The sequence below is a fragment of the Ranitomeya imitator genome, chromosome 5 (genome assembly GCF_032444005.1).
Source record: "Ranitomeya imitator isolate aRanImi1 chromosome 5, aRanImi1.pri, whole genome shotgun sequence".
Lineage (NCBI taxonomy): Eukaryota > Metazoa > Chordata > Amphibia > Anura > Dendrobatidae > Ranitomeya > Ranitomeya imitator.
Window position 1 is genome coordinate 292672511 of NC_091286.1, and position 14645 is coordinate 292687155.

The 14645-nt window shown below is 48.1% G+C and overlaps 1 protein-coding gene across 1 annotated transcript in view; it reads right to left on the reverse strand.

Moving 5' to 3' along the window:
• Positions 1–14645, reverse strand: part of LOC138637737 (uncharacterized) — a 383106-nt gene that overhangs the window by 300432 nt on the left and 68029 nt on the right. Inside the window, exon 12 of the mRNA XM_069726649.1 lies at positions 11936–12048. Within this exon, the coding sequence (XP_069582750.1) occupies positions 11936–12048 (113 nt within the window). The remainder of the gene's footprint in view (positions 1–11935; positions 12049–14645) is intronic.

A 14645-nucleotide genomic window follows, 5' to 3' on the forward strand; every position in this document is an offset into this window, starting at 1 on the left:
CAATACTAAATCATTCCCCCCCAGGGCTGGACCTGACAATAATTTCTTATCAGTCATATGTTTGTATTTGCCTCCCATGATCTTTAAATTATTCTGAACCCCTTCCCACACAGATGAAAGCGAAGAAGGAAATTGTTCCTCCCCAGGAACTCCCAAGGACTCATCTTTACTGAAGGCACAGAATTATAGATGGGAGTCATATGCGCGAATAAATGGCGACTTACCAGTGGACTCGCTGCGACGATTGTTTAAAGCAAACTCAGCCAGTGGTAAAAAAAAAAGACCTATCCTCCTGGTTATCCAATACAAAACATCTTATGTATGTCCCCAAACTTTGGTTTAGGCTTTCAGTCTGACTATTAGTTTGAGGATGGAATGCTGAGGAAAAGGATAGATACTGTACATCTATAAATGGGAAAAAAAGCACTCCAAAATTAAGATACAAATTGGATCCCCCCATCTGACACCACATCGGAGGGAACCTTGTGAAGCTTCATGATCTCAGTGACAGACACCTGAGCCAGTGTCTTGGTGTTAGGGAGAGCAGGTAAAGCAATAAAGTGCGCCATTTTGCTAAACCTATCCAACACAGCTAAGATAACTATTTTAACACAAGGCGAAGGAAGATCCGTAATGAAATCCATGGATAAATGAGTCCATGGTTGATCAGGAATAGTTAATGGCACAAGAGCCCCAGATATACGACTATGCAGGGTCTTGGAACCCGCACAGAAATTACATGAGGACACAAATTCAACTACATTCTTACGCAACACTGGCCACCAAAAATGACAAGAAAGGAGGTCCACCTGGGTGACCAGCAAGAGTCAAGTTATGATGTGCCTCTAAAATTTTAAGATGCAGATGTACAGGTTGTAGCATAGCGACTGGTCATGTGAATGATGGATGGTATGTATCGCAGAGGTGGATGGCCCTGTGATGGAAGCCTGGGTATGTTTTGCTCAAGCAGATCTACTGCTGAGGGGTTTGTTTACATTTGGAAGGCTTCCCGGTGGTTGGAGAGATGGGTGGGTTAAGTCACCTACAAACCCAGCCAAAGAGGCGTGTCTGAACACGTAAGATGGTTTTGTGTGTAAGGACCTGTGGTGATGTCATGCTCACCTGACTAGCCATGTGACAGGTACCTGGGTGTGGTTACACCTATGTAAAGGAGGTGTGTGTAGCACATGGTAAGAGAGAGATTGAGTGAGTGTCTGTCAGGGTGGACACACTTCCGTGTGTCCTGGCAGGACACTCCAGAATGGCCTGTGTGTTGGACGGTTCCAAGTGGGGACGTCCTGGAAGCACACAGAGACCATTCCAGGCTAGAGAGCCTGTTTGCTGGTCATAGCACGGACGGTTGGTGTTGGAGGCTCCTGGGAGTGGAGTCGTCCTGGAAGCACCCGGACACCGTAGACCTGGACGGTCTGTGTTGAGGACCTGGGACTGACCTGAAGTCAGTGTAATAAGAAGTGGAACTTCTGAGAGGTAACCCCGGACAACGGGATTGTAATATACAGCAGAGAAGCCTATCTGCTACGTGAACTGTCTAATGTTTCATGGCTGTAATGAAATGGACTGTACCCTGTCTGGTTTATGCGGAGTTTAAATAAACCATATGGACTGTGTAAGACTCATGCTGGTGTGGTAGATGGAGGCAGGTATATCTCGCCCAGGTGTTTGTCCTATGTGAATTAGGCCACTCAGTATCTTCAGGGTGCTAATGGGTTAATGATTGCAGGAATAAAAGATGACCAGCTGGGTGTTTCCAGTGTCTGCCTGGGGCACACAGATTGCCTGCCTGTGTGTGACATACGTGAGTGAAGAGCTCTGCTTAAGAATTGTGTGATGTTAGCTGGGTGGGAGAAGCCCCCCCAGTTGTTGAGATAGCTACGTATTTGTTTAGTTAGTGCCGGACAGGCTAGGATTTATTTTTATGTTTTGTTTTTGTGTTGCTTTCACGTTAATAAATCTGACCTGAGGTCAGCCTACTCAGAAACCTGCTGTACGCCTCAGATTCAATGCACAAACCACGTGACCTTTGACCCCAGCAAAGGCGATCCCAGAGTGTTTTGTCACATTGTGGTGGAGAACGCGGGCATACCGTGGCACAGGCGACAGCATGGAAGACGTGGTGAAAGCCTTAGTACAGTCCACTGCCGTACAGCAGCAGGCCACTGCCGCACAGCACGAAGCTAATCGCTTGATGGCCGCACAGCTGAAGGAGTTACTGGACATGACGGTTGCAGACCGCCAACTTCTCCAACAGGTGGCGCAGCGCCTGGTGAGCATGCCTGACGCTGACCCGGAAGCAGAGTCCAGAAGGATCCATGTGAGTCGATACTGGCAAAAGCTGACTGCAGAAGATGACGTCGAGGCATAGCTGACAACGTTTGAGCGGACGGCATTGAGAGAGAAGTGGCCGAAGGCACGATGGGCCGATTTGATTGCCCCGTTTCTCTCCGGCGAGGCCCAAAAAGCTTACCATGATTTGGACCCGGAGGTCGCTCAGGACTTTGAGAAGCTGAAAGCTGAGATCCTGGCCCGGCTGGGTGTGACGACGGCTGTCCGTGCACAGAGGGTACATCAGTGGACATACCAGCAAGATAAACCAGCGCGGTCTCAGATGTTCGACCTGATCTACTTGACAAAGAAATGGCTGCAACCCGAGGTACTGACAATACCCGAAATAATCCAGCGGGTTGTCCTGGACAAGTACCTGAGAGTACTACCCCCAGCGCTGAAAAGGTGGGTAAGCCAAGGAAATCCCACGACAGCGGATCAACTTGTGGAGTTGGTCGAGCGTTATTCCATGGCAGAAGGACTTCCCGACGACACCGCCAACCCCCGGTCTGTGCCTCCTCCTCGTGGAACCGGTAAGACTGTTCCAGGGACCACGGGTGAAGGAAAATCGCTTAAAACTGTGGGGGAGGAGTCCGGGACTGCTCGCACTCCGAGACCAAGAGTATTGGACGGTGGTCTCAGTAGGGGACCTGTTAGGTGTTTCCGCTGCCATGAGAAGGGTCATTTTTCTGCGAACTGTCCTGTTACCGCTGAACCCATGCAGTGCGACGTTATAGACTCTAGAAAACGCATGTCTTTGGTTACACAGCTAGTGAGTGTGAATGCGGGTCAAAATGATACAGTGAAACACCTGTGTGAATTATCTGTTGATGGGAAAAATGTTGTGGCATTACTAGACTCTGGAAGTGTGGTGACTCTGGTGAAAGCTAGTCTAGTGGCACTTCCGTCTGGTCCGTCTGACAAGTTTTCTGTGACGTGTGTGCATGGTGACACCCGCTCGTACTTAACAGGGGTCATATGGATTTCTACTCCCTATGGGTCAGTGCAGCACAAAGTGGGACTCGTTCCCGCATTGTTACATGATGTAATCCTGGGCAGGGATTTTCCCTATTTCTGGCAGTTGTGGGAGAATCAGTTGCTCCTTCACGGTAGCTGTACCCGTGAATCTTCTCCCATGCCATCTGGAAGTCCCGAGTCCCTAGAGGAGACCCCACAGGAAGATGTTGCTGGGGAGGTTAGTGAATCTAACCTTCAGTACCCCTTCTCCGTCATGGCGGGGGAAACAGAGGAAACTGAGGAACTTCAGCGAGAGGCGGAGGCAGACAGCCATCCGGCACCCTGCCTGTCAGATTTGGGAGTCCAGGTGGATGACTTCCACAGCGAGCAAATGAAAGATCCTACCCTGACTCCGGCTAGGAAAAATGTAAAAATGATAGATGGGGTACCCGTAGAACCTGACACTAGGCTAGCGTACCCGTATATGGTTCTTGAAAATGATTTGCTCTACCAGGTAGAAAAAAAAGGGGAAGACACAGTGCAACGGTTAGTGGTACCCAAACCTTATCGGCGGAAGGTACTGGATTTGGCCCACGGACATATAATGGGGGGACATCTGGGGGTACAGAAAACCACAGAAAGGATATTACATTGTTTTGTGTGGCCTGGAATACATTGTGATGTGCGTAACTATTGTGAGTCCTGTCCAGAGTGCCAAATCGCGGCCCCTAAATCTCAGTTCCGTAGCCCTTTGGTACCCCTTCCTATCATCGGGGTCCCTTTTGAGAGAATTGGGATGGATTTGGTTGGGCCCCTTCCCCGATCCGCACGTGGGCACCAACATATCCTCGTCATCGTGGACTATGCCACTCGTTACCCGGAAGCCGTCCCTTTGCGTAACACAGCTACCAAGACGATTGCCAAGGAATTGGTACAAGTGTTTAGTCGGGTGGGAATTCCAAAACAGATACTCACCGACCAGGGGACTCCCTTTATGTCGAGGGTAATGAAGGAGCTCTGCAGGCTCTTACAAATAGACCCGTTGCGTACGTCTGTCTATTACCCTCAAACAGATGGCCTGGTTGAGCGCTTTAACAAAACCTTAAAACAGATGCTCCGGAAGGCGATAGACAAAGATGGGAAGAACTGGGATTACTTGTTACCCTATTTGCTGTTTGCCATTAGGGAAGTTCCCCAGTCTTCCACAGGATTTTCGCCTTTCGAACTGTTGTACGCCCGTCGTCCCCGGGGACTGCTGGACGTCGCAAAAGAAACCTGGGAAGGTCAAGTCACTCCCTTTAAAACGGTGATCGACCATGTAACACAAATGCAGGATCGTATTGCCGCTGTCATGCCCATTGTTAGGGACCATATGTTACAGGCCCAGGGAGCCCAGAGGCAAAGTTATGATAGAGGCGCTAAGGTCCGTACATTTGCACCTGGCGATAGGGTGTTGGTCCTAATCCCTACGGTGGATAGTAAATTCCTGGCGAAATGGCAGGGCCCATTTGAGGTCCGAGAAAGAGTTGGTGAAGTGAACTATAAAGTGTACCAGCCGGGTAAGAGAAAACCGGAACAGATTTATCATGTGAATCTGATAAAATCCTGGAAAGACCGCTCTGCCCTAACGGCGGATCTGCCCCGTCCGGTTTGTTCACCTACTATACCAGAGGTGCAGGTTGCTGAGACTCTCTCAGAACGACAAAAATCTGAGGTTAAGCAATTTTTGTTACAGAACCGACAGTTTTTCTCCGAAAAACCTGGCCGGACTAAGTTGGTGAAACATGAGATTGTCACAGAGCCTGGCGTCACTGTTCATGTGAAGCCCTACCGGATTCCGGAAGCCCGCCGTGAAGCCGTCTCCCGGGAAGTGATGGCAATGTTGGACTTAGGAGTCATTGAGGAGTCACACAGCGCCTGGTCCAGTCCAATTGTGTTGATACCTAAACCGGATGGCTCCATCCGGTTTTGTAATGACTTTAGGAAACTGAATGCAGTTTCTAAATTTGATGCGTACCCTATGCCCCGGGTCGATGAGTTGATCGACCGGCTTGGTAAAGCCCGATACATTACGACCCTGGATTTAACAAAGGGGTACTGGCAGATTCCTCTGGCCGAGGCGGCCAGAGAGAAGACGGCATTTGCTACACCGGAAGGTCTGTTCCAGTATGCCTATATGCCGTTTGGACTTCACGGAGCTCCCGCAACGTTCCAGAGATTGATGGATCGAGTCTTGAGGCCTCACAGACAGTACGCTTCTGCCTACCTGGATGACATCGTAATTTACAGCATGGACTGGGAAACTCATCTCCAGAAGGTACAAGCGGTGATTGATGACCTGCGAGATGCAGGTTTAACGGCAAACCCCAAGAAGTGCCACATCGGGCTTGAAGAAGCCCGATACTTGGGCTACGTGATTGGCCGAGGAGTGGTTAAACCCCAGATTGACAAAATACAGGCAATTCAGGGCTGGCCACAACCAGTGAACAAGAAACAAGTGCAGGCTTTCCTGGGGATTGCCGGCTATTATCGCCGGTTCATACCCAATTTTGCAGCCATGGCTACTCCCTTGACGGATCTTACCAAGGGGAAGGGTTCCGTCATGGTAAAATGGACCTCAGCTGCTGAAGAGGCCTTCCACAGCCTGAAACGGGCTTTGTGCTCTCAGCCCGTACTAGTGACTCCTGATTTCAGCAGCAAGTTTGTGGTACAAACTGATGCCTCTGATACTGGTGTCGGAGCTGTACTTTCCCAGGTGAGGGACGGAGTCGAACACCCGGTCCTCTATCTCAGTCGGAAACTGAATGTACATGAGCAGAGATATGCGGTGGTTGAAAAAGAGTGCCTAGCCATTAAATGGGCTCTCGACTCCCTCAAGTATTACCTGGCTGGTAGGAAGTTTAGGCTGGTCACCGACCATGCCCCTCTCAAGTGGATGCACCTCCACAAGGACCGTAATAGTCGGGTAACCCGGTGGTTCCTTGCCCTGCAGGCTTACTCTTTTACGGTGGAGCACCGACCTGGGGTGCAGATGGGGAACGCCGATGCCCTATCCCGAGTGCACTGTTTCAAAAGTGTTCTTGCTCGACCGGAGTGGTCTGAGCAAGGGGGGGGGATATGTAAGACTCATGCTGGTGTGGTAGATGGAGGCAGGTATATCTCGCCCAGGTGTTTGTCCTATGTGAATTAGGCCACTCAGTATCTTCAGGGTGCTAATGGGTTAATGATTGCAGGAATAAAAGATGACCAGCTGGGTGTTTCCAGTGTCTGCCTGGGGCACACAGATTGCCTGCCTGTGTGGGACAAACGTGAGTGAAGAGCTCTGCTTAAGAATTGTGTGATGTTAGCTGGGTGGGAGAAGCCCCCCCAGTTGTTGAGATAGCTACGTATTTGTTTAGTTAGTGCCGGACAGGCTAGGATTTATTTTTATGTTTTGTTTTTGTGTTGCTTTCACGTTAATAAATCTGACCTGAGGTCAGCCTACTCAGAAACCTGCTGTACGCCTCAGATTCAATGCACAAACCACGTGACCTTTGACCCCAGCAAAGGCGATCCCAGAGTGTTTTGTCACAACTGATATGTGTGAGATATCGTGCCTGAAGTGTTTATCCTGCTGCCAAGCGAGTATCCCCAAGACCCGTAGCGGGTGAAACGCTACAATTGGTGTTTCGAATGCGGGCAAAGATCCAAGGAGCACATGTTGCAGCGCTGGCTGGTCTGAGCCAGAAGAGTGGACGGTCTTGAAAACCGTGAGTAAATACTGACCGGGGTCAGTGAGAATTGTTATTGGTGGGATACCTTCGAGGAGAAGAGGGTCCCAGGAACCTGTGCGGCAATGACGGGTAACAGTCTTGAAAACCGTGTGTGAATACTGACCGGGGTCAGTGAGGAACTGCTGTTTATAGGATACCTCTGAGGAGAAGAGGGATCCGGGAACCTGTGTGGTAATGACAGGTAACGGCCTTGAAAACCGTGAGTAAGTACTGACCGGGGTCAGGAAAAGTGAGAAAACTGTTGTGTCTGGGCACTTCTGAGGCCGAGGGGTGTCCAGGAACCCGTGAAGTTGCCAACGGGTGACGGTCTGAAAACCGTGTATTATGCTGATCGGGATCAGTGAGAAACTATATTTGGGCTGTGTTAAAGCCGGGTGTGAAACAGACCAGTGTCTGTGTTGTTCTGACCGGGGTCAGTGAAAGACTGTGTTTTTTTTTTCTGTGAAGCACGTGTGCAGGTGCTTGCTGTGGACCGGCGAGTCCATGTATTTCTTTTTTCCTTCTGTGATCAACTTGCTGTGGCTCAGTGGGGCCACGAAGACTGAAGGCGTTGCTGATCGGGATCAGTGATTATTTTTTATAACAGAAAGGAGTCTGTGCTATGCTGACCAGAGGTCAGTGAGAGACTGAGTTTTTTTTCCTGAGAGTCAGCTTGCTGTGGCTCAGTGAGGTCACAAAGTTTGCTGTGGCTCGGTGGGGTCATGAAGGTGACAAGCGGCTTGCTGTGGATCGGCGGGCCCACGAAGGTGACAAGCGGCTTGCTGTGGATCGGCGGGTCCACGAAGTCTATGGTTGAGCTGTACAGCGAGGTTGCAGCAAGAGGTTCCGCAGCAGCAGGAGCTGCAGTGGCGGCAGCAGCTGTTTGTGATCAGCACCCGGAGGTGCCAGTGATTTGGGACTGCAGCAGGGGCTGTAGCAGTGCCAGCAAGAGCTGGTGAAGGTTAAAGAGAAAGAAAAAAAAAAAAAAAAGGAAAAAGACATTCCTGGTTTAGAGTGTGCAGACTCTTAAAGGGCCAGAGTCATATTGGTGTGCTGTGCGAACTGGGGCCTGAGAGTACGGTGGGAAGTCCACGGGGTGTACCCCAGAGTGGGGTGGTGTCCCTAAAGGGGTGGAGTCCCAAAATGGAGTGGTGACCCCAAATAATTATGGTTGGCCCTAAAGGAGAAAATGGTCCTCAAGGGGGCGGTAACCCAAAAGGGGGTGGAGTCCAAAAAAAGGGGCGGTAACCCGAATAGGGATGGCGGGAAAAAAGAGGCGGTGGTGAATGCATCATTGGATAGTAGGCCGGACTGTAAGTTGTCCTCAGACTTGTGGGAGGAGGGGGTTCCTCTACAGCTGGAGGATGGAAGTCTCATTACTGTTTCAGGGGCATACGTTAAGTCAGTAATGGGTCCCGAAATTGACGGGTCAGACATCGCGGTGACCAGTGTGAAGGGTTTGTCTGCCCAACTTACCAACATGATGTCACCAAATGTGTACACCGAAAAGACTGTTTGTGGTGTGGTAGATAAACCGTGTGGAGCTGAGGACCAGAAAGAGTGTGACATGGGGGTTCACCATACTGTGGGGTATGACACAGACTATGCGGGTGACTGTGACTCTGAGGAAGTTAGGGAGTACAGTGAAGAGCCCCACCAAAAGGAAAAGTCTTCCCGTCGCTGGAGACGTAAAGGGTGCAAAGAAATGGTACCAGTTGCACTTTATGAAGAAGTGGAGGAGGCCACCAATGGAGTGGGGCCTGAAGTTGACTCAGGGATGAGTGACATAGGTGGAAGACCTTGTAGCAAAAGTGTAGTGACTAAAGGTTTGGTGACACAGACACACTGTGACGTAAGGGCCAAAGCTCAAGGCCTACGTGTGACCGCTGGGGGCGGGGCAAACCAAACAAGGAGATGTTGATGTGTGATGCTCAAAACCGACTGAGACGGTTCTCTCGACTGGTAGGGCAAGGTGAATGTGACGTGTCATTACCAGTAGCAACCACTAGAGCTGAGTATGAGGTTGTGCGGACGGAGGCACTGACACAGGGGAAGGATAGTCCTCCCCAAGGTAAAGTCAGGATGGCAGGGGTAGCCATAATAGAAATTGTGACCTGTGTGAGGGGCGATTGCAGGTTACAGGATGACCGATTGGGTGGTGGTGACTCCCATTGAGATGTTGATGCCAGATGGAAGAGTTAGAGGCAGTGACTCCTCACTTAGCTCACGGCTTAGTGACCTAAGCGGGAGATCCTGTAGCAGAAGAAATGACAAGGGGTCGTCCTTATCAAAGTGTGTGACGGAAATGATTGCCAGACGGTTTGACTGTCAGGGACGACAGAGAAGGGTCTCTGGTCGGGTAATAGAAAGTGCCAAAGCCCCACGGCTTTAGGCAGAGGGGGGAATATGTAGCATAGCGACTGGCCAAGTGAATGATGGATGGTATGTATCGCAGAGGTGGATGGCCCTGTGATGGAAGCCTGGGTATGTTTTGCTCAAGCAGATCTACTTCTGAGGGGTTTGTTTACATTTGGAAGGCTTCCCGGTGGTTGGAGAGATGGGTGGGTTAAGTCACCTACAAACCCAGCCAAAGAGGCGTGTCTGAACACGTAAGATGGTTTTGTGTGTAAGGACCTGTGGTGATGTCATGCTCACCTGACTAGCCATGTGACAGGTACCTGGGTGTGGTTACACCTATGTAAAGGAGGTGTGTGTAGCACATGGTAAGAGAGAGATTGAGTGAGTGTCTGTCAGGGTGGACACACTTCCGTGTGTCCTGGCAGGACACTCCAGAATGGCCTGTGTGTTGGACGGTTCCAAGTGGGGACATCCTGGAAGCACACAGAGACCATTCCAGGCTGGAGAGCCTGCGTGCTGGACATAGCACGGACGGTCGGTGTTGGAGGCTCCTGGGAGTGGAGTTGTCCTGGAAGCACCTGGAGACCGTAGACCTGGACGGTCTGTGTTGAGGACCTGGGACTGACCTGAAGTCAGTGTAATAAGGAGTGGAACTTCTGAGAGGTAACCCCGGACAACGGGATTGTAATATACAGCAGAGAAGCCTATCTGCTACATGAACTGTCTAATGTTTCATGGCTGTAATGAAATGGACTGTACCCTGTCTGGTTTATGCGGAGTTTAAATAAACCATATGGACTGATATATGTGTGAGATATCGTGCCTGAAGTGTTTATCCTGCTGCCAAGCGAGTATCCCCAAGACCCGTAGCGGGTGAAACGCTACAATGTACAAACAATTTCCCTGAAGGACCAGCAGGGGCATCCCCCTGAGCCTTCAATTCCTCAGTCTCAAGTTCAGAACACAATGCGGGAACGATCACCCCTTCTTGCAAAATAGTGACAGCTTCATCAGTACTCCAACCTCCAGGGAAACTCTGAGACAAAGCATCCACTTTGACGTTCTTAATTCCAGGACAGTAAGTGACCACAAAATTAAACCTGGTGAAAAACAAAGACTATATAGCTTGCCTGGGGTTAAGACGTTTAGCAGAATCAAGGTACATTAAGTTTTTGTGATCAGTGATGACTGTGACACGGTGAACTGCCACCTCCAAAAAATAATGCCACTCCTCAAATGCCAACTTAATGGCTAAAAGTTCCCTATTGCCTACATCATAGTTTCATTCGGTTGATAACAACTTTTTGAAGAAGAAGGCGCATGGATGCCACTTACCAGGGGATGACAGTATAGCGCCGACCCTCACCTCAGAAGCATCAACCTAGACAATAAATGGTTGAGAAGCATTGGGTTGGATGAGTACAGTGCAGTGGAAAAACACCTCATCAAAGAAGAAAATGCCTTCCGATAATAGTTTGCAAATCCCAAAAAGCGAGGTATATTGGGAAGGGTAGGAATGCACAAACCAAATGGGAATAGGACAATGAGGAAAGCATACACCCAAAAACAACATGCAATAAACTCCAGCAGCAGCAACAATGATCTCCAACTCAGCACAGCGACTCCAAGGAGCTAGGGAGTAAAACTTTCACTGGCAAGAAAGAGAAGGTCTGACCAGATTTTATAGAGAGTGGAAATGACTAGGTCAGAACGAGCTGTGAGATGGAGCTGCAAGTTTCTAACCAGCATAGAAAGGGTTGATAACCTCTTCAGCACCAAAGGAAACAAAATCCATTTAATATGAAACACAAACACACAGGCTAAATGGATAATCTGCAACTCACAATACGTAGTGATCTTCTAACCCCAGATCTCACAGGAGGACGTGATCCACTTGTGACACTTAGTTTCTGTGGTACCTAAATGCTTTCACTTTTCAATAATCCCACTCACAGTTTATAACGGAATATATTTGGTGGTGACTTGTTACAACGGTGGCAACCTATTACAGTAATTATTATTCTTTATTATTTAATGGCCTTTGGCTCAATCTCGAGCTATGGTGACTTGATGGATGAATGCTCTGTAGGAAGATTGATGTTGTGCAAGCATAGATAGGTCCACAGGGGTCTTTTAGTATCAAGCCATCAGGTTGCTGGTCTTCCTCTTCACCTTGTTTCTTTGTATAATGTGTCCAAACTAGGCATGTCATAGCTAGATCCTTGCACCCTTGCTTCGAGTGACATATCTGGCTTAATTTGTTCTAAAATTGATTTGTTTGTTCTTTCTGCCATTACAGTACCACGTGCAAATTCTGTGAACTCTTTAGAACAACTCATTCTCTCACTAATGTTATTAAAGCCAGACTGCACGGCTAGGGGCTGGATTTATAAACCTGTGGCAATGGAACTGAATTCAATAATTAACAGTTGTGTCCCAGTACATTTGTCCATAAAATGCATTAAATGGCAGTGATAGACTCACTATAGTAACTGCAAGAGGTAGTGAAAAACTACTGTACGTACCCGGTCTCCTTCTTAGTCTTGGAAGATGCTGGGCGCTTACTCAGACTTGCAATGTCAGAAATCTTAATGTTGGTGGTTTGCTGTATAGATAATCCAGCATTTGTATTTTGATCCTAAAATTATAGAATGATAATTATTAAAAACATTATAATTATATACAGTACAGAACAAATTTCATACTGAAGGCATCAAAACTATGAATTAACACATATGGAATTATATACTTAACAAAAAAATGTGAAACAACTGAAATTATGTCTTATATTCTAGGTTCTTCAAAGTAGCCACCTTTTGATGACTCCTTTGCACACTCTTGGCATTCTCTTGATGAGCTTCAAAAGGTAGTCACCGGAAATGGTCTTCCAACAATCTTGAAGGAGTTCCCAGAGATGCTTAGCACTTGTTGGCCCTTTTGCCTTCACTCTGCGGTCCAGCTCACCCCAAACCATCTCGATTGGGTTCAGGTCTGGTGACTAAGGAAGCCATGTCATCTGGCATAGCACCCCATCACTCTCCTTCTTGGTCAAATAGCCCTTACACAGCCTGGAGGTGTGTTTGGGGTCATTGTCCTGTTGAAAAATAAATGAATGTCCAACTAAATGCAAACCGGATGGAATAGCATGCCGCTGCAAGATGCTGTGGTAACCATGCTGGTTCAGTATACCTTCAATTTTGAATAAATTCCTAACAGTGTCACCAGCAAAGCACCCCCACACCATCACACCTCCTCCATGCTTCACAGTGGGAACCAGGCATGTAGTGTCCATCCGTTCACCTTTTCTGGGTCGCACAAAGACACGGTGGTTGGAACCAAAGATCTCAAATTTGGACTCATCAGACCAAAGCACAGATTTCCACTGGTCCAATGTCCATTCCTTGTGTTCTTTAACCCAAACAAGTCTCTTCTGCTTGTTGCCTGTCCTTAGCAGTGGTTTCCTAGCAGCTATTTTACCATGAAGGCCTGCTGCACAAAGTCTCCTCTTAACAGTTGTTGTAGAGATGTGTCTGCTGCTAGAACTCTGTGTAGCATTGACCTGGTCTCTAATCTGAGCTGCTGTTAACCTGCGATTTCTGAGGCTGGTGACTCGGATAAACTTATCCTCAGAAGCAGAGGTGACTCTTGGTCTTTCTTTCCTGGGGCGGTCCTCATGTGAGCCAGTTTCTTTGTAGCGCTTGATGGTTTTGGCAACTGCACTTGGGGACACTTTCAAAGTTTTTCCAATATTTCGGATTGACTAACCTTCATTTCTTAAAGTAATGATGGCCACTCGTTTTTCTTTACTTAGCTGCTTTTTTCTTGCCATAATACAAATTCTAACAGTCTATTCAGTAGGACTATCAGCTGTGTGTCCACCAGACTTTTGCTCAACAAAACTGATGGTCCCAACCCCATTTATAAGGCAAGAAATCTGTTGTGAATTCCGCTCTTGGGCTCCCTCCGGTGGTTGTAAGTGGCACTTTTGTGAGTTCTGCTCTTGGGCTCCCTCCGGTGGTTTTAAGTGGAATGGCTGCTCCTTGGATTTAGCAGTCTGCAGCTGCTTCCACTGATTGTCTTTCTGCTCGGCTATTTATGCCTGGCTCTTCCCTTCAGCCAGTGCCACTTGCCAATGGTTCTTGGTTGGATTCACATCTCTCTTGGATTTCCCTGATATCCTGACCAGTTCAGCAAAGATAAGTCCTTGCTTTGCTCTTTTCTGTCCACATGTTGTGGACTTATTCGTTCTGTGCATTCTATGTTTTGTCCAGCTTGTCAGTATGGATTAATTCAGTTAAGCTGGAAGCTCTAGGAAGCAGATTTACCCTCCACACCTTTAGTCAGGTGTGGAGATTTTTGTAAACTCTGTGTGGATTTTTGTAGTTTTTAATACTGACCGCACAGTATTCTATCCTGTCCTATCTATCTAGCTAGACTGGCCTCCTGTGCTACATCCTGGTTTCATTCTGTGTATGTCTTTTCCCTCTCCACTCACAGTCATTACTTGTGGGGGGCTATCTATCCTTTGGGGATTTTCTCTGAGGCAAGATAGTTTTCCTGTTTCTATCATTAGGGGTAGTTAATTCTCAGGCTGTGACGAGGTGCCTAGGGAGTGACAGGAGCATCCCACGGCTACTTCTAGTGTTGTGTTGAGCTTAGGGACTGCGGTCAGTACAGGTACCACCTCCTTCAGAGCTCGTCCCATGTTGCTCCTAAACCACCAGTTCATAACAGTACAAGTGGCCAAAAATGAATTAAATGCATCTCAAAAGAAGGAAAAAAAAATTCTGAGCCATTTCTTTTCTGTGCTCTGTTTTGTCTTTTTTTTTTCCTCTTGATCTCTGGGTGGTTCAGGATTTATGCTCTGGCATGGATGTTCAGGGTTTGTTTTCTCATGTGGATCAACTTGCTGCAAGAGTACAGAGTATCCAAGATTATGTTGTCCAGACTCCGGCTTTGGAGCCTAAAATTCCTACTCCTGATTTGTTTTTTGGGGACAGATCCAAGTTTTTGAACTTTAAAAATAACTGCAAATTGTTTTTTGCTTTGAAACCCCGTTCTTCTGGTGATCCCATTCAGCAAGTTAAAATCATCATATCCTTGCTGCGTGGTGACCCTCAGGACTGGGCATTCTCCCTTGAATCAGGGGATCCGGCATTGCTGAATGTAGACGCATTTTTTCAAGCGCTCGGATTATTGTATGACGAACCTAATTCTGTGGATCATGCAGAAAAA